Here is a 16,070-nt window from a genome sequence, read left to right as displayed (position 1 = left end):
CCACACTCCCAGGGAGGAGATCTCAAATATCTTAAGCTGTACCTCCAACTTTCAATCCTGCAAATCTTTTAGGGCCGTCGCTCCCATGACTGGGATGGTGGTCTTTGTAGTGACTGCAGAGACTGCCACATCCACCTTGGGTACCCTGAGCAGCTCCAGCGCATAAGAACATAAGAAATTGCCATGCTGGGTCAGACCAAGCATCCTGTTTCCAACAGAGGCCAAAACCAGGCCACAAGAACCTGGCAATTACCCAAACACTAAGAAGATCCCATGCTACTGATGCAATTAATAGCAGTGGCTATTCCCTAAGTAAACTCGATTAATAGCTGTCAATGGACTTCTTCTCCAAGAACTTATCCAAACCTTTTTTGAACCCAGCTATACTAACTGCACTAAACATCTTTTGGAAACAAATTCTAGAGCTTTATTGTGCGTTGAGTGAAAAAAAGAGTTTTCTCCGATTAGTCTTAAACGTGCTACTTGCTAACTTCATGGAATGCCCCCTAGTCCTTCTATTATTCGAAAGTGTAAATAACCAAGTCACATCTACTCGTTCAAGACCTCATGATCTTAAAGACCTCTATCATATCCCCCCTCAGCCGTCTCTTCTCCAAGCTGAACAGCCCTAACCTCTTCAGACTTTCCTCATAGGGGAGCTGTTCCATCCCCTTTATCATTTTAGTTGCCCTTCTCTGTACCTTCTCCATCGCAACTATATCTTTTTTGAGATGCAGCGACCAGAATTGTACACAATATTCCAGGTGCGGTCTCACCATGGAGCGATATAGAGGCATGACGACATTTTCCATTTTATTAACCATTCCCTTCCTAATAATTCCTAACATTCTGTTTGCTTTTTTGACTGCTGCAGCACACTGTGCTGACGATTTTAAAGTATTATCCACAATGATGCCTAGATCTTTTTCCTGGGTGGTAGCTCCTAATATGGAACCTAACATCGTGTAACTCCAGCAAGGGTTATTTTTCCCTATATGCAACACCAGGACCCCCGGTATCAGCCCTCGCCGCGGCAGTTTCAAGGTTCCCAACCCTCTGCTCTCCAGCCTCGAATACCAGGGGGGATGGTCCCACCAGGACCTGCTAAACCCTGGGAGGCTACACACAACTGTCCGATCACTGCTCTAACCAAACTTTTTTTTTTTTTTTTTTAATTTAAAGGGATCCTTAAACTATGCTTCCCTTGTAAAATCAAGCGCTAAGAGACTAAAGTCAGACCAAATCCAACCCTAAACTCAGCACCTCTATCAGACACTAGGTTTTGCACCTCCGCCATCTGCTGGAGACAGAAAAATACTGGCAGACACTAGGTGGCACCTCAGGGGTATAGGACAGAGTCCACAAAGTCTTTTTCTGTCTCCATCTGCTGGAGGGGAGGCAAAACCCAGCTGTCCTGGACTGATCCAGGTACGTACAGGGAACCTGCAATCTTCTGAAGTACTCTACCTATCATTGACCAAGGAGAGGAAACAGAATCTGTCAGCCAATTCTAAACTTGTCCATGGATTCTGGAATAAGCCTCTCTCTTTTGCCTGAAAAATCTGCACATCTTTGCATTCTGGCCAGTGTCCATCAGGGCATCTGACAACAATCCGATCAAAGACCCTTTGAGAGACACCATTCCTCCTGGATGTATGACAATGTTCAGGCAGACACGGAGGTAATCTGCCTGAACATTGTCCATGCTTGCTATGCGAGATGTTGACAAGGCCTACAAATTCATTTCAGCCCAAGGAAGAAGCAGGTCCATCTCTAATGAACCCCCTGAGGATTTATGTATGCTATCACCATGGCAATGTTATACATTATTCTGTCTGCCCCACTATCCAAAGTGCAAACTTGAGAAAAGTCAGCCCTCGCATCCAAACAGTTGATGGATCAGAACGCTTTCTCAGGAGTCCATGCAGCTGCTGGCAGTACACCCCCTATTCTGTCAGACTGGAATCCGATGTTTATGATCCAGACTAGGGTCACCAAATTCAACCCCCATTCCAGATGCCTGCAGTTCAGCCACCAGTGCAATCTCTGTCTTGTCAACTGAAGAAAGCACAGCATCACTGTCACCACCACCATCATCTTTGAAAAAATTCTCAGGACTGTAGCAGAGCCTTAAACTGAATATGGTGAGCCAATACTGCAAATCATGGGAAGTGCTGAGGATCCTTTTGGATTGGAATGTGAAAATAAGCCTCCATCAAATCCAAAGTCGTCAGAATTCTCCTTTCTGCACCACCATTAACTACAGATCTTCAGGTTTCCCACTGCTGCTCCTTGTGACTATGGGCAAGTCAATTCACCCTCCATTGCCTCAGGTACAAAGAACAGATTGTGAGCCCTCTGGGGACAGGGTAATGCCTACAGTACCTGAATATAATTCACTTTAAAGTGCATAAAAAGTGAAATATAAATCCAAATAAATAAATGGGCCATCTTCTAGAAGCTGTTGATGCACTCCATGTCCAGGATATAACTGATAGGATTTTTTTTTTTTTGGAACTACAAAGTACATCGAGTAGCACCTAATCTTTCTGGTATTTCTGTATCAGAATTACCACTTTTCAAGTCTTTGCAGAGTCTACTTTATAGCCTCTCTCAGACTGAGCAACACAGAGAAACTATAAAAAGCATCAACACACAAAATGAGAGAATTCCAGAGCGTGACAATTTTTAGGAGATACGACTACTTATCTCTTGACTCAGACTGACTCCCAGCTTCCACGAGAGCCAGTCATCGTACCAGAGGAACCTTCTTTTCCGCCTTTCGGAAGACGGAGAGAACTAAAACCTACCAAAAAGTAGTATAGTCTAAGAATCAAACAAACCACCTCTGCCTTAATGCGGGATGAGAGCAGCTCAGGCCCGATGCGAGATATGGGACCCAAAGTTGACCTCCAAAGACAGCTGGGAACACTATACAGATGGGATGCTTTGACTAATTGCTGCAGATGAATTGACTTGAAATTAGATCCCTAATTTTAAGTCAATTCATCTGCAGCAAACTTGAACGCGAACTTTATCGACACTATGGACCACACTATGGACCACACTCCCAAACGATCTAAAAATCATTCAAGATGTCAAAATGTTCAGGAAGAACCTTAAGTAAGAACATAAGAAACTGCCATACTGGGTCAGACCAAGGGTCCATCAAGCCCAGCATCCTGTTTCCAACAGTGGCCAATCCAGGCCATAAGAACCTGGCAAGTACCCAAAAACTAAGTCTATTCCATGTTACCATTGCTAATGGTAGTGGCTATTCTCTAAATGAACTTAATAGCAGGTAATGGACTTCTCCTCCAAGAACTTATCCAACCCTTTTTTAAACACAGCTATACTAACTGCACTAACCACATCCTCTGGCAACAAATTCCAGAGTTTAATTGTGCCTTGAGTAAAAATGAACTTTCTCCGATTAGTTTTAAATGTGCCCCATGCTAACTTCATGGAGTGCCCCCTAGTCTATTATCCAAAAGAGTAAATAACTGATTCACATCTACCCGTTCTAGACCTCTCATAATTTTTTTTTTTTTAATTCTTTATTTTCAAATTTTTTGAAATTCAACCCAAGACAATTCTTGTACAGAAAATATTTGTTGGCTCTCTCTTAACATCTCTTAATAGGAAATTTAAACAATAAGAAATCAATTCTAATGTCACCAACAACAAAATTATAAGAAAAAAAGAGGGTGAGAGGCGGATCGGAGCAACACATTTCAAGCAAAATTAAATAAAAGAAAAAAGGCCACTTGCCTAATAGTACCACAGCTCAATTTCTATCATATTACCGAGGCGAGACCTCTCATAATTTTAAACATCTCTATCATATCCCCCCCTCAGCCGTCTCTTCTCCAAGCTGAAAAGTCCTAACCTCTTTAGTCTTTCCTCATAGGGGAGCTGTTCCATTCCCCTTATTTTGGTAGCCCTTCTCTGTACCTTCTCCATCGCAATTATATCTTTTTGCGGTGACCAGAATTGTACACAGTATTCAAGGTGCGGTCTCACCATGGAGAGATACAGAGGCATTATGACATTTTCCGTTTTAGTCACCATTCCCTTTCTAATAATTCCCAACATTCTGTTTGCTTTTTTGACTGCCGCAGCACACTGAACTGACGATTTCAATGTGTTATCCACTATGACGCCTAGATCTCTTTCTTGGGTTGCAGCACCTAATATGGAACCCAACGTTGTGTAATTATAGCATGGGTTATTTTTCCCTATATGCATCACCTTGCACTTATCCACATTAAATTTCATCTGCCATTTGGATGCCCAATTTTCCAGTCTCACAAGGTCTTCCTGCAATTTATCACAATCTGCTTGTGATTTAACTACTCTGAACAATTTTGTGTCATCTGCAAATTTGATTATCTCACTCATCGTATTTCTTTCCAGATCATTTATAAATATATTGAAAAGTAAGAGTCCCAATACAGATCCCTGAGGCACTCTGCTGTCCACTCCCTTCCACTGAGAAAATTGTCCATTTAATCCTTCTCTGTTTCCTGTCTTTTAGCCAGTTTGCAATCCACGAAAGGACATCACCACCTATCCCATGACTTTTTACTTTTCCTAGAAGCCTCTCATGAGGAACTTTGTCAAACGCCTTATGAAAATCCAAGTATACTACATCTACCGGTTCACCTTTATCCACATGTTTATTAACTCCTTCAAAAAAGTGAAGCAGATTTGTGAGGCAAGACTTGCCTTGGGTAAAGCCATGCTGACTTTTTCCATTAAACCATGTCTTTCTATATGTTCTGTGATTTTGATGTTTAGAACACTTTCCACTATTTTTCCTGGCACTGAAGTCAAGCTAACCGGTATTTGTTCATAGAAGCTTTTAACTAGTTCATGGATTTTAACTAAGTATTTTTTTTTTTATTATTTTATCTGTTTTTACTATGTTTTAATGTAATCCATTTGAATGGATTTGTCAAGCAGGTAGAATGTAAGTACTTTTAATAAATAAATACAAATTCCCCAATATCCAAACAGTTGCTCAGCGAGCATGGGGTGGGAGCAGCTTAGGCCAGAAGTGGGTGATAGTGACTTGTGGAGTCACCACCAAGGCTACTGGGAGAAGTGTGCACATGGGATGCATCCCTCCCCCATATCCCTGAGGAGCATAGGCAAAAACTTTAGGACAGACATCTGGCAACATGATTCTTGAGCTCCTACACACCTTGGCCATCTCTTCATGATTCTCAAACAAGAATGTATTTCTTTAAAAAGGAACACTTTGCCAACCTAACCTTGAAAAGAGTTTCAACCAATGAATTTTGCAATCAAAGGAATCTCCTACCTCAATGCTCCTAGCAGACGTACATACCAAACCAAAGGAAGCATTATCCAAATAAACTCCCTTCATTTACATGTGGGAGTCAGGCTCCAACATCACCATTCAACTGCAGGAGAGCCACTTGGAAATGCTGAGACAAGAGCCAACCAAACCTTACCATAACACAGCTACTTGACCCTATCTGCTCCTAGCTGCCTCAAAGATCTGCTTGCTATGCATCTCTCCAGGTAGCTCCACTTTCGATAGGAACAGTGGTCCACTAGATAACCAAACACATCAAGGTGTACACCCTTGGGCATCTACACCACCTGAGGAGAATCCCAATCCAAAATAAATAAAAAAAAATCCCGGAGTTGATGCAAAGAAAGGATATAGTTGTCCTTCTGATGCTAAAAGGAACCTTGAAGAAGAGCAGCTTCTTCCTATGCCATATCTATAGTTCACAAGATACTCCTTATGAAAAGGGGCGGACCAAGTACAATCAGCTCTCTCTCTCTAGGACCGCTCGACTGGCAGCGTCACTAGAAGCCTTAAACCTTCCAAGGAATCTTCCCTATCCAGAGAAGCTCCCCCAACGCTGGAACTTTAGATCCACCTGCTCCCAAGGGCAGAGGAAACAACTGGAGCAGACTGAGAAAAACACTGAAGGTATTTAAAACATTTCCTCAAACTGATGTCCAGATCATGGAAGAGGAATCTATAGGAAAAAAGAACAAACTCTGGCCTTTTACCCCCAGTGGCACCACTGAAAATCTGAATGGGAGTGAGATGGAGACAGACTCCCTTGTCCTGCAGCCCAAAACAGTTGCTGTAGTGCTCATGGTGAACACTTCACCGGCAGGAGAAAAACTTTTTCAGCTGGTCCTGCTGAAGGAAGCCCCAAACTCCTGGAACTCCTGAATTGCTCCCCCTCAATACCCACCAGCGATTTGCTTTTACAGAGGCAGCCAAGTTCTTCTGCACTCTTGCTGTGCAGCAGACTTGTCCCAAAGTTGTTGCAGGGTGCGGGCTTCTTTTCCACGCTCTGAATTAGCCATCATACTCCCCCCAGCTAACAGTCCCCACCTGCAGGGAAAAAGATATTTCAAGCACTCTCTCTCTGGAAAGCTTACACCGTGGTCCTGCACCTGCAGCCACTCAGCAGACTTTTTTTTTTTTTTTTTATTGTCCAAGGTATACAATCAGCCCAATTCAACTCTTTCTTAAAGAAACAGCTCACCATGAAGAAAAACGTAAATTTAGGAAGCAGATGGGGTGCAGCAAGGAGGGGAAAGGGGAGAACTGGGTATGAAAAATAAATCGAAAACCCAAGTCCTTCCAGCCACGCTGAAAGCTCTCTGGTTTTGGCACTGCTCAACCAGAGGAGAAAGACCACTGCGGGAGCTGCTCCAAACAGACCCTGGACCATGCTCAACTAAGGGAGGGAGTATCCAACTTTCACCTCGGAAGCAACCCCCTGGAAACTTCATCTGTCCAAGACCTCAGTCCACAGCACAGGAAGCTTGCCTACCATCTGCTGGAGACAGAATACACTGGCAGTCTGGGGTCAGCATGGAGGTATATAAGAAGTGACAATAGTGAACCTGTTGATGTATTCAAGCAATTTATAACCCATTGAGCCACCACTCAGTGGGTTACAATTTACATACAAAGTCAACAAAACATACAAGTTTGACAAAGCATAAGAAAACCAATAGCACATAAAGTCAAACAGTTATACACCAAATTATTCTAAAAACAGCCATGTTACGTTCTCAGATACGGAAAGCAGAACTGAAAGATGGCTTTTTTGATCTCTCTTCATCTGTTGGCTAGCAAGCATAACCCACTATTCTGGACTGGGTTGACTGGATGAAAAGGAAAAATATGTTTTAACTCTGAAGTCACCATTCTGGAATGAAAGATGGAGACTCCTGAATGGAGCTCAGGATCCTTTTAAAGCTCTATCATGTGCCCATAACAAATGAATTCAGATCAGATCAGTAAGAAGCCCCACCACCAAACAACTTCTGCAAAAGGCAGTGCTAGAGGGTATCTACACACAAAAAAAAAGTCCAGAACTAATTTAACAAAGGATTCCTTGCCTCTATGCACAACTTGCTACCTCCTAGAACACATCAAGCTGTTTTTTTTTTCTTTTTTGCAAAGACTAGTGTCAGGTGGGGGCAGATTCTAACACTCAAAGATCTGTAAATACATCTTTCCTGCTACTCATCTCTATCCCCCCTCTGTACAATAGCTGACAGCAAGCTCAGATGGAAAGATGGTATACAGATATTTTACTACACGCCATTTACACTGGAAACAAAATGGGAAGCAAAACAGTTAGAAATCCTGCTTCTAAGAATCTGTTAATCACCATACATTTCAGAGTCCTGCTTGCTATTGCAGAATCTTCCCCTGCTCAAGTTTCAGAACTTATCACATCAAAAGTGTTTCTTTCAGTCTGCCTCCTTCACCTCTTCTGTCCAGCCCAGGTGAGGGGAAAGGTGGAACAAAACTCAAATACCTATTTCCCCCTGTCTAGCACCACCTCACCCACAAATCAAATCAAACCAAGATGCCCCGTGGTCACTTCCATACCAACCTGAAGTAACAAGGCAACATGCCATGCTACGGCAGGCCTCAGCATGAACAAAACAATGGCTGCAGTACATTGTAATAGTTGCAGATAAGCAATCCACCAAAACCACATATAGCCAGTTCCTGCCAACACCCCCACAGATTTTGAAATGTCCTGGAGTGAAATATGGACCATAGCTACAGACTAAACCCATCTCATTTCTGACCAAGAAGTTCTCCCTCGGATGCAAACGTCAGCCCTAAGCAGTCATTTAGAATTACCTTTTATAATATGGTCTCATGAAATCAAACAAATCGCCAGTACACCTTAATCCTAGTTTCCCCAGCACTGGGCTCTATTAAAATAAAACCAGTGAACCTCTATAACCTTGCTCGTTATCATAATTTGCCGATGCACTCTTTTCAGATATGGCTAACCATGTTGCACTGTACCAAGCTATGAATTTGAACACAAATTGATGCTGGTCATGAAAACATGACATGTGAACAGGAGCCCCCAGGGGGAAATCCTAGCAAAAAAAAAAAAAAAAAAGAGCATGAAATCTCCTCTATCCTACCCCCCCCCCCCCCCCCCTACCAATTTACCTTTTTTCTTCTGGGATGATTTTTGGTTGTCCTCGTCACCGTTTTTTTCTTCTCCAGATTCGTCCGACCTCACTCTCTGGTTCTCCTTACCTTCACGACTGTCGACTTTCTCCTGCTCTTTGATGTCTTTCTTAATGGGGAACTTCCGGATGGGCTGCAGTGACAGGACCCAATGAATGAATGGGTGGATGCACACACTAGCCTGAAGTGCCATACTGTTATGATACAAAATCTCAGTTCAAGCAGATGAATTTCTACATTCACAATTAGTCAGAGTAGGGTGAGAAGCATACAGATTGACAATATGCACCAGATCCCTGAATTGTGGACGATACATCTCCTGTGCATTGGTCAATACTACCTACTATTGCCATTAGTCAGATCAGACTGACTAATTTATGTTAGCAGTCAAGCTATACTCTTACAGTGACACCTAGTGCTTTTAACAGTGAGACTCACTAAAGCCAGTTCTACAGGGATGGCCATCTTGGATTCTGAAAAGAAAATGTTAAGAAATTGAGAACACCAGTGGGTCAGACACTATGATTATATGACGGGAAACAGTTGAGAAAAGGCAAGATGAGAGGTGAAGCCAGAAGGGATCAGAGTGATCTGTATATCAGAAGAGTAACTTCTCATGGGAAGCCCAAGAATAAAAAGTGAGGAGCTCCAAGTGAGGAGAGAAAAGGGGTAGTCAAAAAAAGTCCAATGACAAGCTATAAAATAAACCTCAAAATACCACATTAAAGAAAATGAGTGTACTCAACCCTTGAACAGAAAGCAAATGTTGCTTACCTGATGTAACAGGTGTTCTCACAGGACAGCAGGATGTTAGTCCTCACAAATGGGTGACATCGAGGATGGAGCCCACCACGGAAAACTTCTGTCAAAGTTTAAACAGAACTTTGACTGGCCCCTACTGGGCATGCCCAGCAAGGCACTGACCCTGCAGCCAGCAGGGGTCTCCCTTCAGTCTGATTTTCAAAGCTACAGGCAGTGCCTAGAAAGTAAAAATAAAACGAACCCAACACCGCGGGGAGGCGGGCGGGTTTCGTGAGGACTAACATCCTGCTGTCCTGTGAGAACACCTGTTACATCAGGTAAGCAACATTTGCTTTCTCACAGGACAAGCAGGATGGTTGTCCTCACAAATGGGTGAGTACCGAGCTGAGGATGTCCCGAATTGCACCAAATGTACCCAACGGTGTGCAGCAGGCACAACAACTGAGGAAAAAATTTGGGAAAGGGCATCCGCACCCTACCGGGAAGGTGGAAGGGTGTTGGTACATCAAGTTGGAAAAAGGTTACGCAAGACAGATTGGCCGAAGATGGAGTCCTGTCTTCCAGCTTTGTCCAAACAATAGTGGGCTGCAAAGGTATGGAGAGAACTCCAGGTTGCAGCTTTGCAGATGTCAGGAAGCGGCACCGAACGAAGGTGTGCCACTGACGTCGCCATGGCCCTCACAGAGTGTGCTTTAACACGGTCTTGAAAAGGAATGCCAGCTTGCTGATAGCAAAAAGAAATGCAGTCCGCCAACCAGGAAGAAAGAGCCTGCTTACCCACAGGTTGTCCTAACTTGTTAGGATGGAAAGAGACGAATAATTGAGTGCTCTTCCTGTGGGAAACTGTACGGTCTAGGTAAAAAGCTAGAGCCCGTTTACAGTCTAGGGTATGCAGGGTCTGCTCTCCAGAGTTGGAGTGGGGCCTGGGAAAAAAGATAGGTAGTACGATAGATTGATTGATATGAAACTCCGAAACTACCTTAGGTAAAAATTTAGGGTGAGTGCGGAGTACCGCCCAGTCCTGCAGGAGCTTAGTGTAAGGCGGATAGGTAACCAGGGCCTGTAATTCACTAACCCTGCGAGCTGAAGTAACAGCCAAAAGGAATAACACTTTCCAAGTGAGATATTTCAAGTCACAGGAGTGCAGAGGTTCGAAAGGAGGTTTCATTAGACGACCAAGAACCAGGTTAAGGTCCCAGGATGGGGCCGGAGGACGCAAGGGTGGCTTGAGATGGAGTAAGCCCTTAAGAAAGCGTGTTACTAGGGGTTGCACTGAAATAAGATTACCCCCAATACCCTTATGGAAGGCGGCTACCGCACTGACATGCATTCTGATAGAAGAGGTTTTAAGACCTGATTCAGAGAGATGCCATAAATAGTCCAAGAATTTGGAGATTGGACAGGAAAGGGGATCAAGGGACTGAGAAGTGCACCATGATGTGTACCTTTTCCATTTGTATGAGTAAGACTTTCTTGTGGAAGGCTTTCGTGAAGCTATCAGGACTCGAGAAACGGAATCTGAAAGGTTAAATGGTTGAAGGACTAACCTTTCAACATCCATGCCGTCAGGGACAAGGCTTGGAGGTTGGGATGGAGGAGGCATCCGTCGTTTTGAGTGAGCAGATGCGGGTCCTTTCCCAGAGGAATGTGCCTGCGGATGGAGAGATCCTGGAGTATTGGAAACCATACTTGGCGTGGCCAGTAAGGTGCTATCAGGATCATGGTTCCTCCGTCCTGGCGTAGCTTCACGAGAGTCTTTGACACAAGAGGGAGTGGAGGGAATGCATAGAGCAGACCGGTTGTCCACTTGAGGGAGAATGCATCCCTCGGCCGAGAGTGCTGGCTCCGAATGAGAGAGCAGTAATCGTCCACTTTGTGGTTCTGAGGGGACGCAAAGAGGTCTATGCGGGGAGAACCCCACTTGTGAAACAGAGAGGTCGCTACCAGAGGATCGAGTGACCACTCGTGTGGGTGGAAGACACGGCTCAGCTGGTCTGCCAATACATTGTCTACTCCCGGCAGGTAAGTGGCCCTGAGGTACATGGAGTGGGAGAGGGCTTCCGCCCAGATCTGCGCAGCTTCCTGACACAGAAGGAAGGAGCCTGTGCCTCCCTGCTTGTTTATGTACCACATGGCCACTTGGTTGTCCGTCTGGATTAAGATTATCTGATGAAAGAGATGATCTTTGAAAGTGCGGAGCGCATAGCGGATTGCTCGAAGTTCCAGGAAATTTATCTGGTGTTCGGCTTCCTCTTTGGACCATAACCCTTGGGTTTGAAAGTCGTCCACATGGGCTCCCCAACCGATGTGAGAAGCGTCGGTGGTTAGGATTACTTGCGGATCCGGTGGAAGAAAAGGTAAGCCCTGAAGGAGGTTGACCTGAGTCGTCCACCAGGTTAAGGATAGGCGCAGCGCTTGTGTGACTGTGACTATGGAGGACAGAGGCTGAAAAGCTTGAATCCATTGGTGTCGTAGAGTCCATTGTGTTACTCTCATGGCTAGTCGGGTCATGGGAGTGACTTGAACCGAGGATGCCATGTGTCCTAGGAGAATGAGGAACTGGCGAGCCGTGGCAGTGTTCTGAGACTGGAGCTGGCGAGCCAGGGACATTAGGGTGTGGACCCTCTGAAGAGGAAGGTAAGCCTTTGCCTGTAAGGTGTCCAAGTCTGCTCCAATGAAGAATAAGGTTTGAGACGGGACTAAGCAAGATTTCTCGTAATTGACAAGAAACCCTAAGGAAAGGAGTGTTTGAATTGTCAATTTTAGGGAGGATTGAGCTATCTGTTGGGTGGAGGCCCTGATTAGCCAATCGTCCAAGTAGGGGTAGACGTGGACACCTTCCTTCCTTAAGAATGCTGCTACCACTACGAGACATTTGGTAAAGACTCGTGGGGCAGAAGCCAGACCGAAAGGTAGGACACGGTATTGATAATGGTCGTGGCCTACGAGAAACCGCAGATATTTGCGATGGGATTGTGTGATCGCAATGTGGGTATAAGCGTCCTTGAGGTCGAGAGAGCACAGCCAATCCCCTCTTTGTAGCAGAGGGAGCAGCGCGCCTAGGGTTACCATTTTGAACTTCTCTTTTTGAAGGTATTTGTTGAGGGCTCGAAGGTCCAAAATGGGACGTAGTCCCCCTGATTTCTTTGGTATTAGGAAGTATCTGGAATAGAATCCCTTGCCTCGTTGAGAGGGAGGAACGGGTTCTATAGCATTTGATTGCAGAAGAAGAGACACTTCCTGTTGTAATTGAGCCAAATGGGTGGATAGACTCCACGCTTGAAGAGGCAGGGAGTCTGCCGGAAGAGTTATGAAGTTGAGGTGGTAACCCTGTGCGATAATTGTTAGCACCCACTGATCTGAGGTGATCTGCAACCAAGGTTGTAGAAAATGGTACAGTCGACCTCCTACAGGAATGTCTGGAAGAGGGGTTTGGCATGTGTTCTCTACAGGGGAGTCAAAGGCCAACCGCAGGCCCAGGAGGAGGGGCTACAGTAGGCCTTTGTTTCCTAGGCTGACGCGGCTGAGGCCTAGTAGAGGATCGAGCTGGACGAGGCCTGGCCGATGGAGGGTAGTAACGGCGTGGCCGAAAGAACGACTTCTTAGAGTCCTTCTTAAGTGGTTGTTTGGAGGAAACCTCAGACGGAACAGAAGAAAGTTGTTTCAACGTCTCGTGGTGATCTTTCAATTCAGCTACTATTTGCTGAATTTGTTCTCCAAACAAATTGTCCCCTAAGCAGGGTAAATCCGCTAAACGATCCTGGACCTCTGGGCGAAGGTTGGATGATTTTAACCAAGCCCAACGTCTGGCCGAGATGGCAGTAGCTGAAACCTTTGTGGAGGCATCGAAGATGTCATAAGCCGTTCTGATCTCGTGCTTCCCCGCTTCAAATCCTTTATTAAGAAGGGCCTGAAGCTGTGGCTGGTATTGGTCAGGTAATGTGTCAGCAAAATCTTGCATCTGTTTAAGGATGGCTCTGTTATATTGCGTCATGTAGAGTTGATATGAGGCTATGCGAGAAATCAGCATAGCTCCATGGTACACTTTCCGTCCCACACTGTCTAGGAATTTATTGTCCTTGACCGGTGGAGTGGAGGAGTGTGGCTTGAGACGCTTGGCTTTTCTTTGTGCGGACTCCACCACAACAGAGCGATGATCCAGTTGAGGCTTTTGAAAGCCTGGTGCTGACTGGACGAGGTATGTGGAGTCAGCCTTCTTGTTAACTGGTGATACAGATGAAGGAGATTCCCAGTTTTTCTTTAAGAGATCGAGAAACACCTGGTGAATGGGGATGGAAGTGATGATTTTTGGAGCATCCAAAAATTGAAGCAGTTCCATCATCTGGTGTCTGTCATCGGTCTCAGATTGCAGCTGAAAAGGTACAATTTCGGACATCTCCTTTACAAAATTAATAAAGGAGAGATCCTCTGGAGGAGATCTTTTTCTACTCTCTGTAGGAGAAGGCGGTGATGGTAAATCTGTGTCAGAAGATGTATCATCACCCCAGGTATCAAAGGGATCACTTGGGGGTTGAAGCCCCGATGGACCTGGTTGAGGATCCGAAGGCATCGAAGGAAACCTTGGAGGAACCGGTGGTACAATCGGTACTGGGAACGGCATCGAGGGTTTCGGTGCTGCCGATGGAGTCGGTGCCGGTCTTGGAACCGATGGAGCCAAAGGACAAATCGGTGGAGATATTCGAGAAGGCACCGATGGGACCACCCCGGAAGGGGGAATCAGGAACGGTGTTTCTCCCGCCGATGAAAATCCAGTTGGAGACGATGGCGCTGTCGGTGCTACTGGAATTATCGATGGGAGGGCATGTACAAGTGCCTCCATACGTTGTAGTAGCGGTGCCAGCGCTTCCACCAAAGGTTCGGTGGTCGGTTCCTTCCTCGGTGGCGGAGTCGGTGCCGGGGTCGATGCCGGAATCGGTGCCAATGGAGGTTGGAATCTTTGCATCGCTTTCTCGATGGCCTCCTGGACCAGCCGGTCCAGTTCTGCCCGGAGACCAGGGGTAACAATACCCGGCTCGACGGGAGAGGGAGGCTGAGGCAGAGCCGGAGGGACCACCGTAACCGGTGGGATCACGGCTCCCACACCCCGAGGGGGTGAGGGTTTCCTCGATGCCTGCGAACGAGACGTGGACGGTGCCAAGTCTGAACGAGGCCTCTTAGTCGGTGGCTCGGCTTGTTCAGAGGTCGATGACTGTGGATCCTCGACAGGCCGAGACTTGTGCCGTCGATGGCGATGCTTGTCCTTCCGGTCTCCTCGCTCATCCAGGGAGGGGACAGGAGTCGACGGCCGAGAAGTCATCGACGGTGGACGGTCACCGGAGGGTTGACGATGGTGGTGCAACTTCGACGGTGCCGGTTCCGATGACGTCGATGCTATCGATGGCGTTGGGGTGGGTGCATGGAAGAGGAGCCCCATCTTCTCCATCCTGGCTTTGCGACCCTTAGGTGTCATTAGGGCACATTTGGTGCAAGTCAGGACATCATGCTCACTACCCAAACACAAAACACAAACCCTATGGGGGGTCTGTGATTGACATAGTCCGGGTACAATCCGGGCATCGACGGAACCCCGTCGCCATGGCTTAAGGCCAAATTTAGTCGCGGGCTCGGTAATTGCCAACAGGCCTCAAGGGCCAAATTCGACGGTAGTCGAAGAAAAAAGGCAAAAAACTTACCGGTTTCCGCGGAGGTGACAAAAATTTGTCGAAGGGAGACCCCTGAGGGGCAAATTTTCTTCGGAAAGAAAAATACCGAATTCCTGTCAGGAACGTGGTAAGAGAGCTCCTTTCACCGCGTGGCAACTGCTGCGCGGAAAAAAGAAGACTGAAGGGAGACCCCTGCTGGCTGCAGGGTCAGTGCCTTGCTGGGCATGCCCAGTAGGGGCCAGTCAAAGTTCTGTTTAAACTTTGACAGAAGTTTTCCGTGGTGGGCTCCATCCTCGATGTCACCCATTTGTGAGGACAACCATCCTGCTTGTCCTGTGAGAAAGACTCAGCATCTTCCTATATCTGATAATCATTTTGTTTTTGCCAAATGTAGTCACACTTGCATGGTTTTCTTGTGTGTCGAACTTTGGGTTTTCAGGGTCAAAAATATAGCCTACCTATACTGCTAAGCACAGGAAAGTTCTAATGTAACAGAAAAGTAAACTGTGGAGTTTCCTTTGAAGTCCCCAATATGTATAGTATATTTTTACATTTTTTTTTTATCATTAAATGTTGAAACGAGTAGGGCAGCAGATTTGGGGCACTAGGAATTAGCATTAGGCTCCTCAATGCTAAGACTGCTCCTTTCTGTTCCAGCAATGTGCTTTACCCTTGAGTCATTTGAGTCTTCCAATATTCTGAAGACCATTCTGATATTTTCATTTCACTTGACAAAAACTTTGTGAGCTTCATTTTAAAACTTAGCTCAGCCATGTATTATCTGAATAAAGGCTTGTCTCAGACCCCCTGGCATAATCACCTCCTCAACCCATAAATCCCTCCCCTACAGCAGCAGCATATGATCACACCAGTGGTCCTGATGTCAACAAGCTGCCTTTAGTATATAGTGGAGGGATAGATTTATTTTTATTGATGTATTTATTGTTGAATTATTCCTATTTGAAATCGCTTTGGGTTGAACTTTGTTCAAGGAAAGCGGTATATAAATGTAACATAAGGCTGTAAACCGGCTCTTACCTGGATTATTCCTAATGCTACATCACCAAATGTATTTAAGTTACCACAATCCATGTAATACCCCATACACAAGCAAGCACAAGCCCTTGCCTATG

The 16,070-nt window shown here is 45.6% G+C and overlaps 1 protein-coding gene across 4 annotated transcripts in view; it reads right to left on the bottom strand.

Moving 5' to 3' along the window:
• The window catches only part of LARP1 (La ribonucleoprotein domain family member 1), a 144,027-nt gene that overhangs the window by 62,776 nt on the left and 65,181 nt on the right, over positions 1-16,070 (bottom strand). For 3 of the 4 annotated variants that reach the window (XM_029584059.1, XM_029584060.1, XM_029584061.1), the window contains exon 4: positions 8,492-8,645. In XM_029584059.1, the coding sequence (XP_029439919.1) occupies positions 8,492-8,645 (154 nt within the window). Of the gene's footprint in view, positions 1-8,491; positions 8,646-16,070 lie in introns of those variants that run through there. The other variant, XM_029584062.1, reaches the window with a different exon arrangement.

Source organism: Rhinatrema bivittatum, chromosome 18 (assembly GCF_901001135.1).
Source record: "Rhinatrema bivittatum chromosome 18, aRhiBiv1.1, whole genome shotgun sequence".
NCBI classification, from domain to species: domain Eukaryota; kingdom Metazoa; phylum Chordata; class Amphibia; order Gymnophiona; family Rhinatrematidae; genus Rhinatrema; species Rhinatrema bivittatum.
This window is presented reverse-complemented; position numbering and strand designations above follow the sequence as displayed.